Genomic DNA, 18484 nt, shown 5'->3' with positions numbered 1-18484 from the left:
CTGCATACAGATTTCTCAAGAGGCAGGTCAGGTGGTCTGGTATTCCCATCTCTTGTAGAATTTTCCACAGTTTATTGTGATCCACGCAGTCAAAGGCTTTGGCATAGTCAATAAAGCAGAAATAGATGTTTTTCTGGAACTCTCTTGCTTTTTCCATGATCCAGAGGATGTTGGCAATTTGATCTCTGGTTCCTCTGCCTTTTCTAAAACCAGCTTGAACATCAGGGAGTTCATGGTTCACATATTGCTGAAGCCTGGCTTGGAGAATTTTGAGCATTACTTTACTAGCATGTGAGATGAGTGCAATTGTGTGGTAGTTTGAGCATTCTTTGGCATTTCCTTTCTTATGTATTGGAATGAAAACTGACCTTTTCCAGTCCTGTGGCCACTGCTGAATTTTCCAAATTTGCTGGCATATTGAGTGCAGCACTTTCACACCGTCATCTTTCAGGATTTGAAACAGCTCAACTGGAATTCTATCACCTCCACTAGCTTTGTTTGTAGTGATGGCTTTCTAAGGCCCACTTGACTTCACATTCTCAGATGTCTGGCTCTAGATGAGTGATCACATCATCATGATTATCTGGGTCGTGAAGATCTTTTTTGTACAGTTCTTCCGTGTATTCTTGCCACCTCTTCTTAATATCTTCTGCTTCTGTTAGGTCCATACCATTTCTGTCCTTTATCGAGCCCATCTTTGCATGAAATGTTCCCTTGGTATCTCTAATTTTCTTGAAGAGATCTCTAGCCTTTCCCATTCTCTTGTTTTCCTCAATTTCTTTGCATTGATCTTTGAAATCTTTCCCCATCTCTCCATCCTCACACCCCACTGCTATAGATCAGTCTTTATTTTTAATTTAATTTTCTTGACCTGGTTTACTCCATCATCTCCTAACTGGTGTTTGTACTTTCAGTCAATTCTGGTATCAGTAGATACCAGATGGTACTCGGAAATGGCAACCCACTCCAGTACTCTTGCCTGGAAAATCCTGTGGATGGAGGAGCCTGGTAGGCTACAGTCCATGGGGTTGCAAAGAGTTAGACACGACTGAGTGACTTCACTTTCACTTTCACTCTCCAGGCAAGAATACTGAAGTGGGTAGCCATTCCATTCCCCAGAGGGTCTTCCCGGCCCAGGGACTGAACTCAGGTCTCTTGCATTGCAGTCAGATTCTTTACCATTTGAATCACCAGGGAAGCCCAGATAGATAGCCACCAATAAGACTTCATATGTGGGGAATATATGAATGAGGTGGTCTGCTGTAGTGCTCAAAAGTACAGACTGTGAATACAAACTGCCTGACTCCAGAGCCATCTCTCCTACTTAAGACAGAGTGACTGGCTACTTCTTTGTGCTTATTTCTTCATCCAGATATAGAATTAATAAATGTATTACCTCATAGGGTTATTGTGAGGTTTTTAATTAGTTAAGATATACAAACTACTTGAAGTAGCGCCTCACACATTCAGTTCAGTTCAGTCACTCAAGTTGTGTCCGACTCTTTGCGACCCCATGAACTACAGCATGCCAGGCCTCCCTGTCCATCACCAACTCCTGGAGTTCACCCAAACTCATGTCCATTGAGTTGGTCATGCCATCCAGCCATCTCATCCTCTGTCGTCCCCTTCTCCTTCAGCCCCCAATGCCTCCCAGCATCAGGGTCTTTTCCAGTGAGTCAACTCTTTGCATCAGGTGGCCAAAGTATTGGAGTTTCAGCTTCAACATCAGTCCTTCCAATGAACACCCAGGACTGATCTCCTTTAGGATGGACTTGTTGGATCTCCTTGCAGTCCAAGAGACTCCCAAGAGTCTTCGCCAACAACTCAGTTCAAAAGCATCCATTTCTTTGGCACTCAGCTTTCTTTATAGTCCAACTCTCACATCTGTACATGACTGCTGGAAAAACCATAGCCTTGACTAGATGGACCTATGCTGACAAAGTGATGTCTCTGCTTTTTAATATGCTGTCTAGGTTGGTCATAACTTTTCTTCCAAGGAGTAAGCGTCTTTTGATTTCATGGCTGCAACCACCATCTGCAGTGATTTTGAAGCCCCCCAAAATTAAGTCAGCCATTGTTTCCCCATCTATTTGCCATGAAGTGATGGGACCAGATGCCATGATCTTCATTTTCTGAATGTGGAGCTTTAAGCCAACACTTTCACTCTCCTCTTTCATTTTCATCAAGAGGCTCTTTAGTTCTTCTTCACTTTCTGCCATACTGGTGGTGTCATCTGTATATCTGAGGTTATTGATATTTCTCCCAGCAATCTTGATTCTAGCTTGTGCTTCTTCCAGCCCAGCATTTCTCATGATGTACTCTGCATAGAAGTTGAATAAGCAGGGTGACAATATACAGCCTTGACGTACTCCTTTTCCTATTTGGAACCAGTCTGTTGTTCCATGTCCAGTTCTAACTGTTGCCTCCTGACCTTCATTAAGCTCTGTGTAAATATACTAACATTTTGCTCTTTTGGTTTCATATATATTTTTAGTGTTTATTTTAAAATTCAGTACAGTGAATTCGTTTTAAGAATTTTACATAACCTCTTGAAATAACTAATGTGAATCAAACTGGCTTCTTACCCTCGAAATGATAGGTTTTGGTGAAAGTAAATAAACTGACTTATAGAAAAATCTATGTTTATGTCCTAGTGATTAGTTGTTTTTGATTGCTTTTTGAATGTTTTAAATATGAACATCACCAGTCACATGAAAAATATGTTGGATTTATTTTTATGGTGCTGTGATTTTAAACATGGACATGTGAGTCAAGAGTTTGCCACGTTTTCATTTTTCACAATGAAGAGTCAGCATGGTGAAATGTAAAAAGTGTACTCAAGTGTCTAGCTAGATACTAGCTGAATTTTCCAATTCTGAAAGAGAGCAAGGAAATGGCAGGGAGGAGGGAACGGAAGAAGGGGAGGTAAAGAGACCGGGAAGGCAGGGGGAGAGGGAGACCGAAAATATTCCAAAGCCTACATTTTCTTGTTTTCCTCAGATGACAGAGTGTTGGTGTCTTAATGATAAATGAGAGGGAATAGAAATGCTTTTGCTTAACATTCCACAGAATGCTGTCTCATGTGCTTCGAATGGACTTTCTTTTTCTGGAGATGCTGCGTCTGCTGGGACCTCCAGCTATTTGACAGTCAGTGGCCTCTGTGGACCGCTCTCTCTCATCCCCAAACTTCAGTTTTTAAATGTTTGGCTAAAATCAGATAACTTTAGAAAATCTTGGAACTATTTCATTTGCACTTTCTTTGGGGAGCATAGTAAATACTGTTAGATATATAAATTTAACTATGTGTTGGCTTGATTCCGAATTCTCAAAATGCACTGGCCTCCTACAAGCTTTCCTTCATTCTTTTCTTTATGCAACAACTTTTTCTGAGCAACTGTTATGGGCCAGGTGCTGTGCTAGGCCATGGAGACTTGTAAGCCAAAGAGGCTCCATTGCTGGTTGACAGAGTTCACAGCCTAAGAAAGCAGTAAATCAAAGATCCTACACTAAGGAAATGCAAATACCAGGAAAAGAGAAAAACTGAATATTTATTCACAAGACTTAGCTTCGAACAGAAATCTGTATAGTCTTATAGGTACACCTCGTTTCATTCCAGGATATGTGTTTTCGTATACATAGATAGTATATCATCTTTGTCTTGATGCCTGTGACTGTAATTTACCAGCTTACTGACCTCAGGCTAGTCTCGTAAATTTGCCTGGTTTGAGATTCTTTACCTATATAATAAGAAAAATACTGTTCATCCAGTCTCCCTCAAAGACGCTTTATTACAGATAGAATGGCATTTCATATGTGTAAAAATCAATAGTTATGTGAAAGTGTCCTCCTTTACTACTTCTTGATTGTACTTTACTGACCTCCTCAAATTCCACCGCATTCCATCAGAGTTTGAAACCTGGCTCACCCGCACCCCCTCAAACCCTTCCTTCAATGTAGATTACAGTGCCCAGCAACTGTTCTTTCGTTTCTGGTGTGGATTTCACCCCTCTCCATTGCAGCCCCGTATTCCCGTGTCCACACCCTATTCTTTGTCTTTACCTGGAATTTATCAACTGAGGCATCTTAGACCCCAGAGTCCCACCTCTGGACGTAACCTCCTGGCCTTCCAGCAATATCACATCCTCACTTTTTTCTGACAAAGGTTCGTATAATCAAAACTATGGTTTTTCCAGTAGTCATATACAGATTTAAGAGTTGGACCATAAAAAGACTGAGCGCAGAAGAATTGATGCTTTCGAACTGTGGTACTGGAGAAGACTCGTGAGAGTCCTTGGACAGCCAGGAGATCAAACCAGTCCATCCTAAAGGAAATCAGCCCTGAATATTCATTGGAAGGATTGATGCTGAAGCTGAAACTCTATGCAAAGAGTTGACTCATGGGAAAAGAGCTTGATTCTGGGAAAGATTGAGAGCAGCAGTGTAACAGAGGATGAGATGGTTGGATGGCACCACCGACTCAATGGACATGAGTTTGAGCAAACTTTGGGAGATAGTGAACAGCAGGGAAGCCTGCTATGCTATAGCCCGTGTGGTCGCAAAGAGTCAGACGTGACGAGAACCTTAACAATGACGACACTTAAATGTCTTACGTATTCTGCAGCATGACTCGGATCTCTGCCCATTGGTCTTCCATGTAGCATCTGTCAGCCCTTCAGTTAAGAGGAGGATCATTCAGGAGATCCCTGTGAAAGCACTGCTTTGGTCATTTCATGCCTTCTCAATATCTGGGAATGTTTACTTCACTTCTGGGTGGATCAGCTCAACTGCCACTGGCAAAACTCACAAATTAAATGCTCACCACATCCCGAATTTACCATTTATACTGCTGTGTTCATGGTGGTTTTAGCAATCTGGTATTTCTTCAACAAGTAGAGTGAAGCATAGCAAGAATCAGCTTTTTCTTGTGATGTTGAGATCAGGGATGAAGCATGCATATGTGCCCAGTCATGTGGAACTGTTTGCTACCCCAAGGACTATAGCCCACCAGGCTCCTCTGTCCATAAAATTATCCTAGCAAGAATATTGGCGTTGGTTGCCATTTCCTCCTCCAGGGGCCTTCGTGACCTAGGGATTGAACCCACATCTCTTACAGTTCCTGCATTGGCAGGTGGATTCTTTAACACATCATCATCAAAGGGATCCCAGGGCCAGCCTTGTGTCAAGGTCAAGGTTCTCCGCCTGCACAAGTAGACTTAGGTTCTCTCTTGCAACACTCCTCATCAGTTTTGAACATCAGTTGTGACTTCATCCTCTGATTTCATGTTTTTTAGATGTAGAACCACCTAGCATAGACTGGTGCAGATCCCCGCCTCCAGTCCAGGTCTCTGAGAAGGAGCATGCTGTGACCTGGGATGAGCCTCAGTTTTCAGACAACTCAGGTGAGAATGCAGGTATCTTGTTGCCAACATGTTACCACCAAATAAAAAGCTTTTAAAAAGATAAAAGAGAAATAAAAAGCAAATAACTCTAAATATAGTAGCATGGATAATTACAGAAGATGTTTTAATGCTAGGATAATTCTATATATTTTAACATTGTTAGTCTTAACCTATCCATGGCTTTTCATTCATTATTCAGTGGGGATTTATTAAACTTGTGCAGTGTATTTTATTTGAAAGTGTTCTAGTAAATTCATTCAGCCTCTAAGCTTCCTTTATCCTAGAGACATAAACTATGCATCCTATTGGCAAGTCTAAAGCAGTTCTATGTATTCATACTCAGTTCTTAAACATCTGCCAAAGATGTTATAAAAGCTCATGGGAAAACAGAAAAAAGTGAGCAAATATAGCTGAAGTTAACTTTAAAGTTTTCGCAAACACCCTGAAAACAAGGATGCAAGTGAAATGGATTTCTTAAGTAAATTTCCAGTATTCACAGAGACTGATCTAGTAAAGGAAAATAATCTATTTAGGAAGAATGCCTTCATTTAATGAGGCTTTTGAGTCAACTATTTCTGTAGTTTAGTGTAAGATTTTATAGTTTATTTTCTGTTAGTCCAGTTAGTACCAATAGAATGTTCAGCTGGTTTGTATAAAGAGTAAATGAAAATTCTAATCACGTAAAGTGACTGCACACAATAACCCCCAGACTGGAGTCCTCCTTTCCCCTTCTCTCCTTTTTAGGGGCCGTGTTGACCGTCACCAGAAGCCATACACCAGGAGACCTTTTCCCTCAAGGGGAAACGGTAGTGCGGTATACAGCCACTGACCCCTCAGGCAATAATAGAACCTGCGACATCCACATTGTCGTAAAAGGTATACTCTGCATAAGCCTCCAAAATCTAGCTGACACTTGAGATGTGTAATCACTATTGCACTCTCCTTTGTGAAAGAAAATAGGCTATGAACATAGCTGTTTAAAGTTAGAATACTGACAGATTGTATTGAGGTTTCTAATGATTACTTCGCTTCATGGTAAATACACAGGCTTTCTTCGGAGCTAGTCTGTAACCACTTATTAACATTTTCTCTAAAGTTACAAAGTATTGTTTTTATGATCCTATTTTGAATGCTTGGGTAGACAGATTCCGAAAATTTGTTGCTATGTAACGTTATTTGGTTTTCCTTTTTATTAAAAGAATGCCAAAAATAACAGTTGCACATCAGAAGTACTTTTAGCTTTTCATAAAATATGCACAATTATGCATAGGTAATTAATTGCACATTGGTACAGCTTTTTAGCTGTACCCACCTAGGAATCAAAAAGCAGAAATTGCAGCAGCCTCACACTATGGATTTATTGTGAAAGTTTTTCTAGGAGTAGTGGTGGACAGGAGGAATTCTTTTCAAAATTCAGCTTAGACACTTAGATTTTAATTTATATTTTAATACCACTGTATAGAAATAATTTAATTTTTCTACACAGGTTCCCCCTGTGAAGTTCCGTTTACACCTGTAAATGGGGATTTTGTATGTACTCAAGATAGTACTGGTGTTAACTGCACATTAAGTTGCTTAGAGGGCTATGATTTCACAGAAGGATCTACTGACAAGTATTATTGTGCTTATGAAGATGGTATCTGGAAGCCACCATATTCCACTGAATGGCCAGACTGTGCTAGTAAGTTCTAAATTTTTCTGGGCTTCTTTAGTATGTGTGAATATGTGTTTGACTACCTATATGTGTAAATTTCTTAACATTAAAGAGAAAAATTGCCTTAATACAGGGTTTAGATTTGGTAAGTAGGAAACAGTGCCATGAATTTGAAGTGTTTATAGATAGGAGAAATGCCTCAATTTAAAATATTAGCCCAGGATCTTATTGCTGATTGGATTGCTATAGGACAAGGCTCAGTTTATGGGAAAACCATCTTGGCCCCTTCATTATTTACCAGAATTGTCAGAAGAGTCAGCATGTCATTCTTGAGCTGTAAACTTGAACTAAAGTATAGTGTGATGTCTGGAGAAGAACTTCTATTTAAACTGAGAGCCTATATACATGGCAGTTGGATCAGTCATACTCTTTTTTGGAAGTGATTTAGATCTATTCTGTAACCTTGTGTATTATCCTAAAGATAATCCAGTGTCTTCATCTTGTGTAAATAATAATCTCTGGAGTGAATCTTTGATCCACTACTGTAGATGAAGTTTAAATGCCAGTGTCTTACAAAGTAAAACCCACTTGCTTAAGCTGTATCATTCCTAAATTTGGTAAATATAAGTGATATTACTCACCTCTATCAAAGATTTAGACTGTAGGATTTTAAGTTGATATTGTTAGGAGACTGTGAATATTTTGAGACTTCTTGCTGAGTCTTAACTTCTAAACTTCTGATCCAAGGAAAAGTTTATCTCTGTGAAATTACACTTTTAAGAAATATAATTTCACATACCATTCAGAAATTTTTTAGTGTCTATTGATTGAAAATATAATATAAAAATATACATTATAAACTTATATAATATCTTTGCAACCAGAATTTTTCAAAGATTCCCAGGAATATAATGAAAAAAATGTTTGTATCTCTTTCTCCCTTAAATGTTCACTTTGTCATATGATTGGAAGGTTAAGAATAATATATGAAAGCAAATATATCACCAGGTAACTGGGTACATGGCTGCTTGGCTGGTTTATTATGATCGATTAATGCCTGGAAACATTCCTTAACTATCAACTTTTGTTTTTATAACAATCCCATAAACCATGTCGGGATGAAAATACCAATTTAATTCCACAGAAATTAAATTTGTGTTTTGAAAACACTAACCAACTGAAACTGGTTTTTTCCAGTAAAACGTTTTGCAAATCATGGGTACAAGTCCTTTGAGATGCTGTACAAAGCAACTCGCTGTGATGACACAGATCTGTTGAAGAAATTTTCTGAAGCATTTGAGACCACCCTGGGGAAAATGGTATGTCAGTAGCGTTCCTTGGTTGTTTGCCATACTTTAAAGGATGCTGTTGAGTTTTCCATAGTTGCTCTTCGTAGCCTGCAACAGAAATTCTTTGTCTTGATGAGTTCCTTTTTCTTTGTGACCCAAACTTGCTCCTCATATTTAGAATTATTCATAGGTTTTGGTCTCCTGGAGTGAATTATAAGTCAATCTGTGTTAAAGCACTTTGAATTTGTTAAAACATTCAGAAAAACTTAGAGTCCCTTTGGTTTGAGAATGTCTGCTTTGTTGTTTAAAGTATGACAGAAATGCCCTTGTTGTCTGTTTTTCTTTTATGATCACTGAACACTTAAAAGGTTTTCTTTTTCATGTAAGTTTAGGACTCTTTCGGGATTCCAGGAGAGCAAAGCAATGTATTTAAGTGTATTGAGCATCTTGAAAGCAGGAAATGTTCTGTATATATATGTGTGTATATAAATGTTTTATATATGTTTTTTATATATTTATAGTTTATATATATGTGTATGTATATATAACTTCTGTGAAATCATAGTCCTCTAAGCAACTTAACGTGTAGTTAACTCCAGAACTATCTTGAGTACATACTATATATATATATATACTTATATCCCTAACAGAGTTGAGTGGCTTAGATTTAGGATAGATTCTGAAAGTAGATGCAATAGTAGTAGATTTGATGCAGAGTGTGAGAAAGAGAGGTGTCAAGAAGGGGTAGAGGACATGAGCACAGGTACAGGGGTGAGTCCACATGTGATGTGTGTGAAAGAAGGATCGTTTGTGACTATCTGATCTGTGAAAAAAGATGCAGAATGATCAGTCTGGAGTAAGGCTGGGGAGGAGTTGTTGGAGGTTTGAGAAAAGAGAATGTGGTACAAAATGATTTTCTAGGAGAGCATAAATGAAGATACTAGAGAAATGTAGGACTGGTCGTAAGCAGGGATGTGTTTTCTCCCAAACTATAGTTGAGCATATGGGCACAACTGTGGAGAAAGCAGAGCAATCAATTTAACTGGGGTTAAAGTTCTCCAGACAAATTGAGAAGGGTGCATGCAAAGGAGTAATTCATGGTGACAGACCAAGGAGGGTGCTTGCAAGGGAGTAAGTAATTTATGGTGATGGATCAAGATGGGATCCAGAATGGGTAAATAAGGAAGTGAAGACATCAGGGGCTGAGAGACAGTGAAGAGGTGACAGTGTCAGTGGATTACAGAAGAGGTGTTGGATTCCTGGGTCTAAGAGAGGGTGCAGTTCCTGGTAATGACAAGATCTGAGGGTATGACTGTGAGTAACTGCCAAAGTAAAGCTGGAAGATGGAAGAGGAAGTGAGAATTCAAGGTGATGGAAGGATCAGCTGGCTGAATATAGAAATCACCCAGGGCTATACCAGGGACACTTACTAAGGTTCTTGGCATGAGGAAGTGACTTGGAATAGGGGAGGGCTGTAGGTGACGGGCACAAGGAGATTAGTGTGTGGTATGGCTTACTGCAGGAGCTTCAAAACTCAGGCTTCAAGGAGGTTCATGGGAGTATGAGCTAGAAACAGCACTGAAGAGTGAGGAGGACACTTCCTCACCTCCATGACCACCACCTAAAAAACAAGGAAGTCAGGTTTCATTGAGAGCAAGTGAAAAGAACACAGAGAGAGGAGGTGAATACTAATAAGGGTTTGACTGGTTCTTGACTGTGAACTTCAGAGGGCGCCAAGGAAAGTTTTCAAGGACTTTACTTGGAGGAGGGTGGGAGATGGGGCCAGAGAAAAGGGATCTAAAGAGTCATTAATAGAAAACTGTAAATCAGCTATACTTCAATTGAACAAAAAAACAAAACTCAGTTGGGGTGAAAGTTCAGAGACAGATATCCCAGGAGTCCTGAGTCTCTTGTGATAAGTGATGTAAACAGAGGGAAAAGGCATGAGACTGATCTTGGTGGTCCACGGCACTGAGAGGAGGTAGAGGAGGGCAAGGAGCAGGGTCGGGGCCTTTTTAAGGACAGGGAGCGCTCTGGGGTCCTTCCTTCCTTCCTGCTGATGGAGATGTGAAGAACAGGAGCATAGAGCTTATCCAAGGCACACCCAGATGTGAAGCACAGTTTGTCCTCTTTCATTTTTTTTTTACAGGTCCCATCATTTTGTAGTGATGCTGATGACATTGACTGCCGACTGGAGGACTTGACCAAAAAATACTGCCTTGAATATAATTATGACTATGAAAATGGCTTTGCAATTGGTAATGAAATTATTTAGTGTGGGTAGTTGGGAAAACTGTTGTGCAGGCTAAGAAAATCATTCCAGAAGAGTGGGGCAAATTAGAAAAATAACCTTTCACTTATTTATTCATCAAGAGTTCTAGGATGACTGGATAACCTGATCCTGTGTGTAATGATATTTATAGATATGTAATTCTTTCAAAATATTAGCCAGAATGCTTCAGGATGATAAATACTAAGAAAACTAAGTCACATTGTGATTGTAAAATTCAAATATTTGTATGATGTCTTAGAGTAGTAATAGTTATAAGGTACTAATGGCAATTTTTATATGGCATTTAACTTAAATTGGAAGTCATTTATTCAAAATAGTAATACATGTAAAATATTCACATTCCTCACTTATAATATGTTAAGACTCAATCTATTCCAGTCTGATATGCCTTCAAGTAGAATTTGGATGTTTTCTTCATGTAGACTCTGAATGTTTTTTTCTTCTGTTTTTTTAAGAAATAATTGACATACAACTTTTATTAAGTGTACTCCAAAGTGTGTTATGGGATTTCTTTGTCCTTTCCAGTAATTATACTTATTTTTATTTCATTCTTATAAAACTGTCTCTACAGAACTTGCAGAGTAATGTTTTAGAACACAGTGGTGATACCGTCCTGGTTAAATACATAAATTCTACAACCAACTAGTAAATGTCTGAATCCTGGCTTACCCACCAACTAGGAGGCAGGGGAGGAGAAGGCAATGGCACCCCACTCCATTACTCCTGCCTGGGAAATCCCATGGGCGGAGGAGCCTGCTAGGCTGCTAGGAGTCCATGGGGTCGCGAAGAGTCGGACACGACTGAGCGACTTCAGTTTCACTTTTCGCTTTCATGCATTGGAGAAGGAAATGGCAACCCACTCCAATGTTCTTGCCTGGAGAATCTGAGGGACGGGGGAGCCTGGTGGGCTACTGTCCTATGGGGTCACGCAGAGTCGGACACGACTGAAGTGACTTAGCAGCAGCAGCAGCAGGAGGCAGGGGAAGAGCTTAAGTTCTCAAACCACTCTGTGCCTCAATTTTCTCATCTTTAAACTGGGTGTGTAAGAGTACTGAGCTCATAGGGCTGTTGTAAGGATTAAATGAGGAAATACAAGAGTAGTAAAGTGCTTAGATTATTTGAAGCAGTATTAATTCACATGAGAGTGGACATTCTTTTTGTTTTTGACACTAATCATATTTCTTTTAGTGATTTAGCATTAAGAGTGATATTGACTGTTGCTTTAGAGCTTTTAAATTGAAAAATATTATTTCTGCATATATGTTTTTTGCAAAAATTTGAAAAATACTAAAAGAATAAAATTGAGATAACCTGCAGTTCCAGAAATAATTGTTACTATATTAATGTGTATATTACTGTACTGCATTTGAGTGTAGACCCATACTATTTCATAAACATGATTTTCTAGTTAATATTTTATCGAGGATACTTTTATGTCATAAATATTTCAGTGCAATTTTTTGAACTTTTTATTTTGTATTGGGGTATAGCTGATTAACAATGTTGTGATAAATGAACAGTGAAGGGACTCAGCCATAAATAGACATTATCCATTCTCCTCCAAACCCCCACTGCCATCAAGGCTGCCACATAACATTGAATAGAGTTCCATGTGCTGTACGTGGATCCTTGTTGGTTATTCATTTTAAATATACCAGTGCGTTCAATGCAGTTTTAATGACTACATATATTATTTTATGAATTTGCTATAATTTATATAAACAGTTTCCTATTGGTAGACTTTGAGTTTGTTTTCCAGTTTTAACAATTATAAACAACTTCTCAGTGAACATAATGGAAGTTAAAGTTTTAGATAGAAGAACACAAAGTGGCCTTGGTGGGGGCGTTGGCAGTGGCACCTCTAGAATACCAGTGCCTCTTCTGTCACACGTGACCCAGGTTCCCGCTGCCCCTGGATTGTCGAGGTAGGTTGCAAGGGTACAGGACTGCACACAGAGGGAGTCGGCTATCATCATGAGACTTTGTGATGGGTGATGTGTGTCATCCTGTAAGAATCTGAATACTGTATGGTGCAAGTGATGCAAGGGATCCTGAGAGGCAAACCTTCTTCCTTGAGTGTCTTTACACCACTCACAAAATCAGTAATATTTATACCACCTCGGCATGTCATAATGTGTGGAAAAGAAAGGGCCAATAAATATACTAAAATGATTAGATCTTATACTACTCATGTAGTTCAGATTAAAACTAAAGTGAGATGCCATTTTTTATCCTGTCTGATGAACAAATTTGAGTAAAACTCTCAATACCCAGAGTTGGCAAAGGTGTCATGAGATAAAAATTATACTCACATATTGTGTGTAGAGAAGAAATTGAAGAGCATTTGGCAGTATGTAACTAAAGGGTTAAAAATGCTCAGACCCATCTGAGGATATTTCTCAAGATAAAAGTCATACTAATGTACAAACATGTACCATATTTTGTAAATTCTAAGATGTACATATTTCATTTGGGTATTTATGGAATTGGGTGGTGTCTTCTTACTGATGGTGAGAAGATTTTATGACATAGTGTAGTACAAGGATGTTCTAAAATTTTGAAATAACCTCAAAGTCTGAAAATACAAACTTAGTTTGTAGTGAAAGTGAAAGGAAAGTGAAGTCGCTCAGTCGTGTCTGACTCTTTGTGACCCCATGGACTGTAGCCTACCAGGCTCCTCTGTCCATGGAATTTTCCAGGCAATAGTACTGGAGTAGATTGCCATTTCCTTCTCCAGTGGATCTTCCCAATCCAGGGATGGAACCCACGTCTCCCACATTGTAGACAGATGCTTTACTGTCTGAGCCACCAAGGAAGTTTAGCTATAGAAAAAGATATTAAACCATTTGACACAGAAATATTATATTGTTGAGAAAATTTTAAAAGTGATTAGCAAATAATATTCATATAGCATGATCTTATTTTGTTAAAAGTACAGTATGTTTATATTTATTCTAGCTGTATACATATATATATATAAAGAAAGCAAGTGAAGTCACTCAGTCACGTCCGACTCTTTGTGACCCCATGGACTGTTGCCTGTCATGCTCCTCTGTCCATGGGATTGTCCAGGCAAGAATACTGGAGTAGGTTGCCATTTCCTTCTCCAGAGGATCTTCCCCACCCGGGGCTCAAACCTGGGTCTCCCACGTAGCGAGTAGACTCTACTACCTGAGCTACCACACACTATGTGTGTGCGTGTGCATAAATGTGTATGTATGTGTTTATATATTCATATATAATATGTATGCATATATATAATATGTGTGCATAAATGTGCATGTGTGTGTTTATTCGTAGAAAATATTCTTGGCTAAAATTTTATGGTCATTATTTCTGTGTGGTGGAATTATAGACAATCTTTTACATGTTTCTCTTTGTTCCTCTGGGATTTTGTGGTGTTGTGTTTTTTACAATGGCTACATGGCACTTGTAGGGAAAATGTTTAAGTGAAAAATAAAACTATTGATCTAGTTCTTTTTAAGTGGCTAGAAGCATGAATTAAGCTAAAAAAGAAACTCAAAAACCAACTTACTTAAGTGGACAAACCTGTATAAATAGATTTGATGTTTAAAGCACATAACCAAGCAACAACAGCGTGCCTACATCAATATTAATATTATTTACTCTCACTGAGCTTTTAGAATGAGTCTAAAAGCTAGTCTAAAAACTAGTCTATGAGCTAGTTTGCATGAATTAGCTGTTATTCCGCAGACATACAAGGTAGGAATAATGATCTCAATGTAGACATAAAGAAACTGAGATTCAGAGTAATGAAAGTAGCTTGATTAAGATTGTCCAGGCATACATACTTCATTTATCAAGAAGTTACCGTCTGAACCATGCAGCTGGTCTCAGTGATATGGAAGGCGTCTAAAGAGACACATACAACCATGCTACTCACTCCAGTATTCATGGCCTCCCTGGTGGCTCAGGTGGTCAAGAATCTGCCTGCATTGTGGGAGACCTGGGTTTGATCCCTGGGATGGGAAGATCCCCTGCAGGAGGGTATGGCAACCCACTCCAGGATCCTTGGGCTTCCCCCGTGGCTCAGACAGTGAAGAAGTCCTGGATTTGATCCTTGGTTTGGGAAGATTCTCTGGAGGAGGGCATGGCAACCCACTTTAGTATTTTTGCCTGGAGAATTCCATGGACAGAGGAGCTTGGCAGGCTGCAATCCCTGGAGAGTCTGACATGACTGAGTGACTAAGCATGGCATCTGCCTCCAGCAGTTTCTTACGTGTGTAAACATTTAACTCATAATGCTGCCCTCAGAAACTAGCATAGCTATAGAAAAAGACATTAAACTATTTGACACAGAAATATTATAATATATTGTTGAGAAAATTTGAAAAGTGATTAGCAAATAATATACACACAGTATTATCTTTGTTATTTTTGTTAAAAGTACAGTATGTTTATATTTAAAATATGCAGATATGCAAATATCTTGAATAATCTTCACAAAGGGAAATCTGTTTATGCACATTCAGTTTGTGACACTGATATTAAAAAAGACAAGAATGGAACAAACCCTGAAAGGAAATAGACATTGATTAAAATCTATACCCACCTCCCATTTCCTCTAAACCTACTATAATTATTAGGCTGAAGATAGAATGGTTTAAATGCCTACATAGCCTGTTCATTGCTAATCTAAATTTAATATGAAGTGCCCAAGACCACAGTATAAAATTACAGGCAAAACTTTATATGTAGAACATTATGGGCAATTTAAATAGTGATCAAAGACAACATAATTTGTGGCTGAACATTAGACCCTAAAAGCGGATAAAGATGCAGCTGTACAGTCTTATTTCTCTTCCCCAACTTTTCAGGACCTGGTGGCTGGGGTGCAGCCAACAGGCTGGATTACTCTTACGGTGACTTCCAGGACACAGTGCGAGAAACACCCACGGGTGCTGGCAAAGCCAGATCTTCACGGATTGAAAGAAGTGCCCCATTATCTGACCACAAAATTAGGTTAATTTTTAACATCACAGGTAAGAATAGTCTGTTTGAAAAGGTTAATATAATGGGAAATTCTTGGTTGGAGATCTATTTTCAAACTTTCTATGTGTTGTCAGTATTAGGAGATTACCCTGGAACTGTATATTAGGGCAAGCACAATCACCTGTTCTGTTATTTTTCATAATATCACAGATATATTTTATGATTCTCATAGCAACAAGCCCCCGGCTTCAAACTCATCTTGACATGTTGAACTAAGGCGTGTAAACAAAACATGTTGTTCTTAATATTCTCCATGTACTAGCTACTCAGTAAGTAATAATTTAAATTTGTGTGTATCTTTCCTGAAATGTTCTTTTAATTGTGATTAAAAAGTCACATAATATAAAACATACTATTTTAACCATATTTAACTGTACAATTCAGTGGCATTAAATACATTCATCATCTCCCACCATCATCTATCTCCTGGATTTTTCACTTTCCTAAACTGAAACTCTGTCCCCATTCAACACCAAGTCCCCATTCCCGCTCCCCACCCCCGACCTGACCCCAGGATCTACTCCTAGTGTTCGTTCTGACTTTGAATTTGACTATTCTAGGTCCCTCGTATCGGAGAAGGCAATGGCACCCCACTCCAGTACTCTTGCCTGAAAAATCCCATGCACGGAGGAGCCTGGTAGGCTGCAGTCCATGGGGTCGCTAAAGTCAGGCACGACTGAGCAACTTCACTTTCACTTTTCACTTTCATGCATTGGAGAAGGACATGGCAACCCACTCCAGTGTTCTTGCCTGGAGAATCCCAGGGACGGGGGAGCCTGGTGGGCTGCTGTCTGTGGGGTCGCACAGAGTCGGACACGACTGAAGCAACTTAGCAGTAGCAGCAGCAGCAGGTCCCCCGTATAAGTGGAATCAAACAGTGTCTGCACATAGTGTATATTGGAATGCGTTTTTAAAGTTAATATATGTCATTTTTTAGGGTAAAAACTCACTCCAAATGGCTTGCTGCAACACAGTGTGTGTGTGTGTTTTCTTTTGTTTTGTTTTTTTTTTTTTTTTTTTTTTTTTTTTTTTTATTTTTTTTTTATTATTTTTTTTTTTTTAATTTTAAAATCTTTAATTCTTACATGTGTTTATCTCAGCTAGTGTGCCATTACCCGATGAAAGAAACGATACCCTTGAATTGGAAAATCAGCAGCGACTCATTAAGACATTGGAAACGATCACAAATCGACTGAAAAGGACCCTTACTAAGGAGCCCATGTATTCCTTTCAGCTTGCCTCTGAAATGCTTGTAGCTGACAGCAATTCCTTAGAAACAGAAAAGGCTTTCCTCTTCTGCAGACCGGGCTCTGTGCTGAGAGGCCGAATGTGTGGTAAGATTTCTCACTGTCACCAAAAATATTTGGTGCCTGTTGGGTCAGACGACACGGGTCGAGTCACCCTACAACTGTAAAGGGGTATTGTCCTGAAACCTACATTTGTTATTGTTACGTGCTTTTTGTCTCAAAAGTCTAGATAACTACTATTGGTCAGGATAAGATTACTTTAGATAAGGGACTCAAATCTTAGTTTTATTTCTAGATCTTTAGACCTCACAGCTTTCAGCAGCAACTCTAGTGACAAAAACTAAAACTTTGCTGACCACCTCTGTGTGCTAACTGAGACCCTGTCTTGTTTAATCCTGTTTAGCTACTGTATGAGGTACCATTATTATTAAGTACATTTTATGCATGAGAAAACCGAAGCCAAGAGGCTAAGAACTTAAGTCTTTTAAGACAATAAGTGATTCAGCTGATATACTCACCCAGGCAGCCAACACAAAATTCACATAGCATAAAATGAACCATTTTGAAGTATGCAGTTTAGTGGTGTTTAGTATAGTCACAGTGACATTCAACCATCACCTCTATCACAGTTCCAAAACATTTCCATCACCCCCAAAGAGACCCCAGACCCATTAAAGTGCCAGTCCCCTTTCCCCTCCCTCCCCAATCCCTTAGCTTTTACTGACTTTAGACTGTCACAATCTGAGTCAATTCCAGTCTCTTTCCTAAGCCAGTCATCATTTATAGATAGCAGAGTCTCCTCCAAGCAAAATCTACATGCTCAAACAGAACCAAATGACATGAGGCTTCTGTTAATCTCTCTACAGTGTGGGATATTGTGTCCTGGTCAGAAAACCTTCATCAACAGTTCTCATTGCTATTGCCAGAGCTCAGCTAGGGTTTTCACACTGGAATAAACCCAGCTCATCAAAAGCACATTAATATTGTCATTCTGAGTCTCCTGTTATTTCTTTCTCAACTTGTAAGTAAAAATCCGGAATTGCCTTGGCCAGCGTTCTGCATTTCTCAGTGTGGTCTTCAGACTACCTGTGTCAGCATCCCCTGAAGTGCTTGTCAGATTGCAGCTTGATTCAGGTCCCAATCCACAGGGGATGCCTCCTGACCCTTTGGGGTCAGGTCCTTGGAATCTGAAATTTTAGTAAGTTGCCTGATAATTCTTTCACACATTAACACATCAGAATCACCCAAGTGAATCTTTCAGGTGTTTTCTCTGTAAGAATGCTATCTTTGATAGCAACCTCTCAGGGAATTTAATATCCCACTTTGATTTCAGAAATTCTGCACTCCGAGCCTGCCAAAATAGTAGACCAAATCTCCAGGGAAGGAAGGTTTTGAAACTGGCCAGTTTCCACAGGGTCTTTGGGTCTGAGGATGCCTCAGAGTTGCACATGGCTTCAGTGCAGTCTAAGCAGGGAGAGGGGTCAACTTAACTCATTTGTTCTAAGCTCCCCACCTTTGTCTGTTTTTGTTTCTAGAAGTGATGCTATAATGTACAGTTTCATAAGGGAAACCATTCGGAAGAACAGTGA

The 18484-nt window shown here is 39.2% G+C and overlaps 1 protein-coding gene across 1 annotated transcript in view; it reads left to right on the top strand.

The window, feature by feature from the left end:
• Positions 1–18484, top strand: part of SVEP1 (sushi, von Willebrand factor type A, EGF and pentraxin domain containing 1) — a 205027-nt gene that overhangs the window by 98326 nt on the left and 88217 nt on the right. Inside the window, exons 10-16 of the mRNA XM_052644513.1 lie at positions 5292–5399; positions 6144–6275; positions 6886–7080; positions 8251–8372; positions 10492–10600; positions 15474–15638; positions 16749–16982. Coding sequence (XP_052500473.1) covers positions 5292–5399; positions 6144–6275; positions 6886–7080; positions 8251–8372; positions 10492–10600; positions 15474–15638; positions 16749–16982 — 1065 coding nt within the window. The remainder of the gene's footprint in view (positions 1–5291; positions 5400–6143; positions 6276–6885; positions 7081–8250; positions 8373–10491; positions 10601–15473; positions 15639–16748; positions 16983–18484) is intronic.

Source organism: Budorcas taxicolor, chromosome 8 (genome assembly GCF_023091745.1).
Source record: "Budorcas taxicolor isolate Tak-1 chromosome 8, Takin1.1, whole genome shotgun sequence".
NCBI lineage: Eukaryota > Metazoa > Chordata > Mammalia > Artiodactyla > Bovidae > Budorcas > Budorcas taxicolor.
Note: the sequence above shows the minus strand (reverse complement) of the source record. Positions and strands in the feature narration are given on the sequence as shown.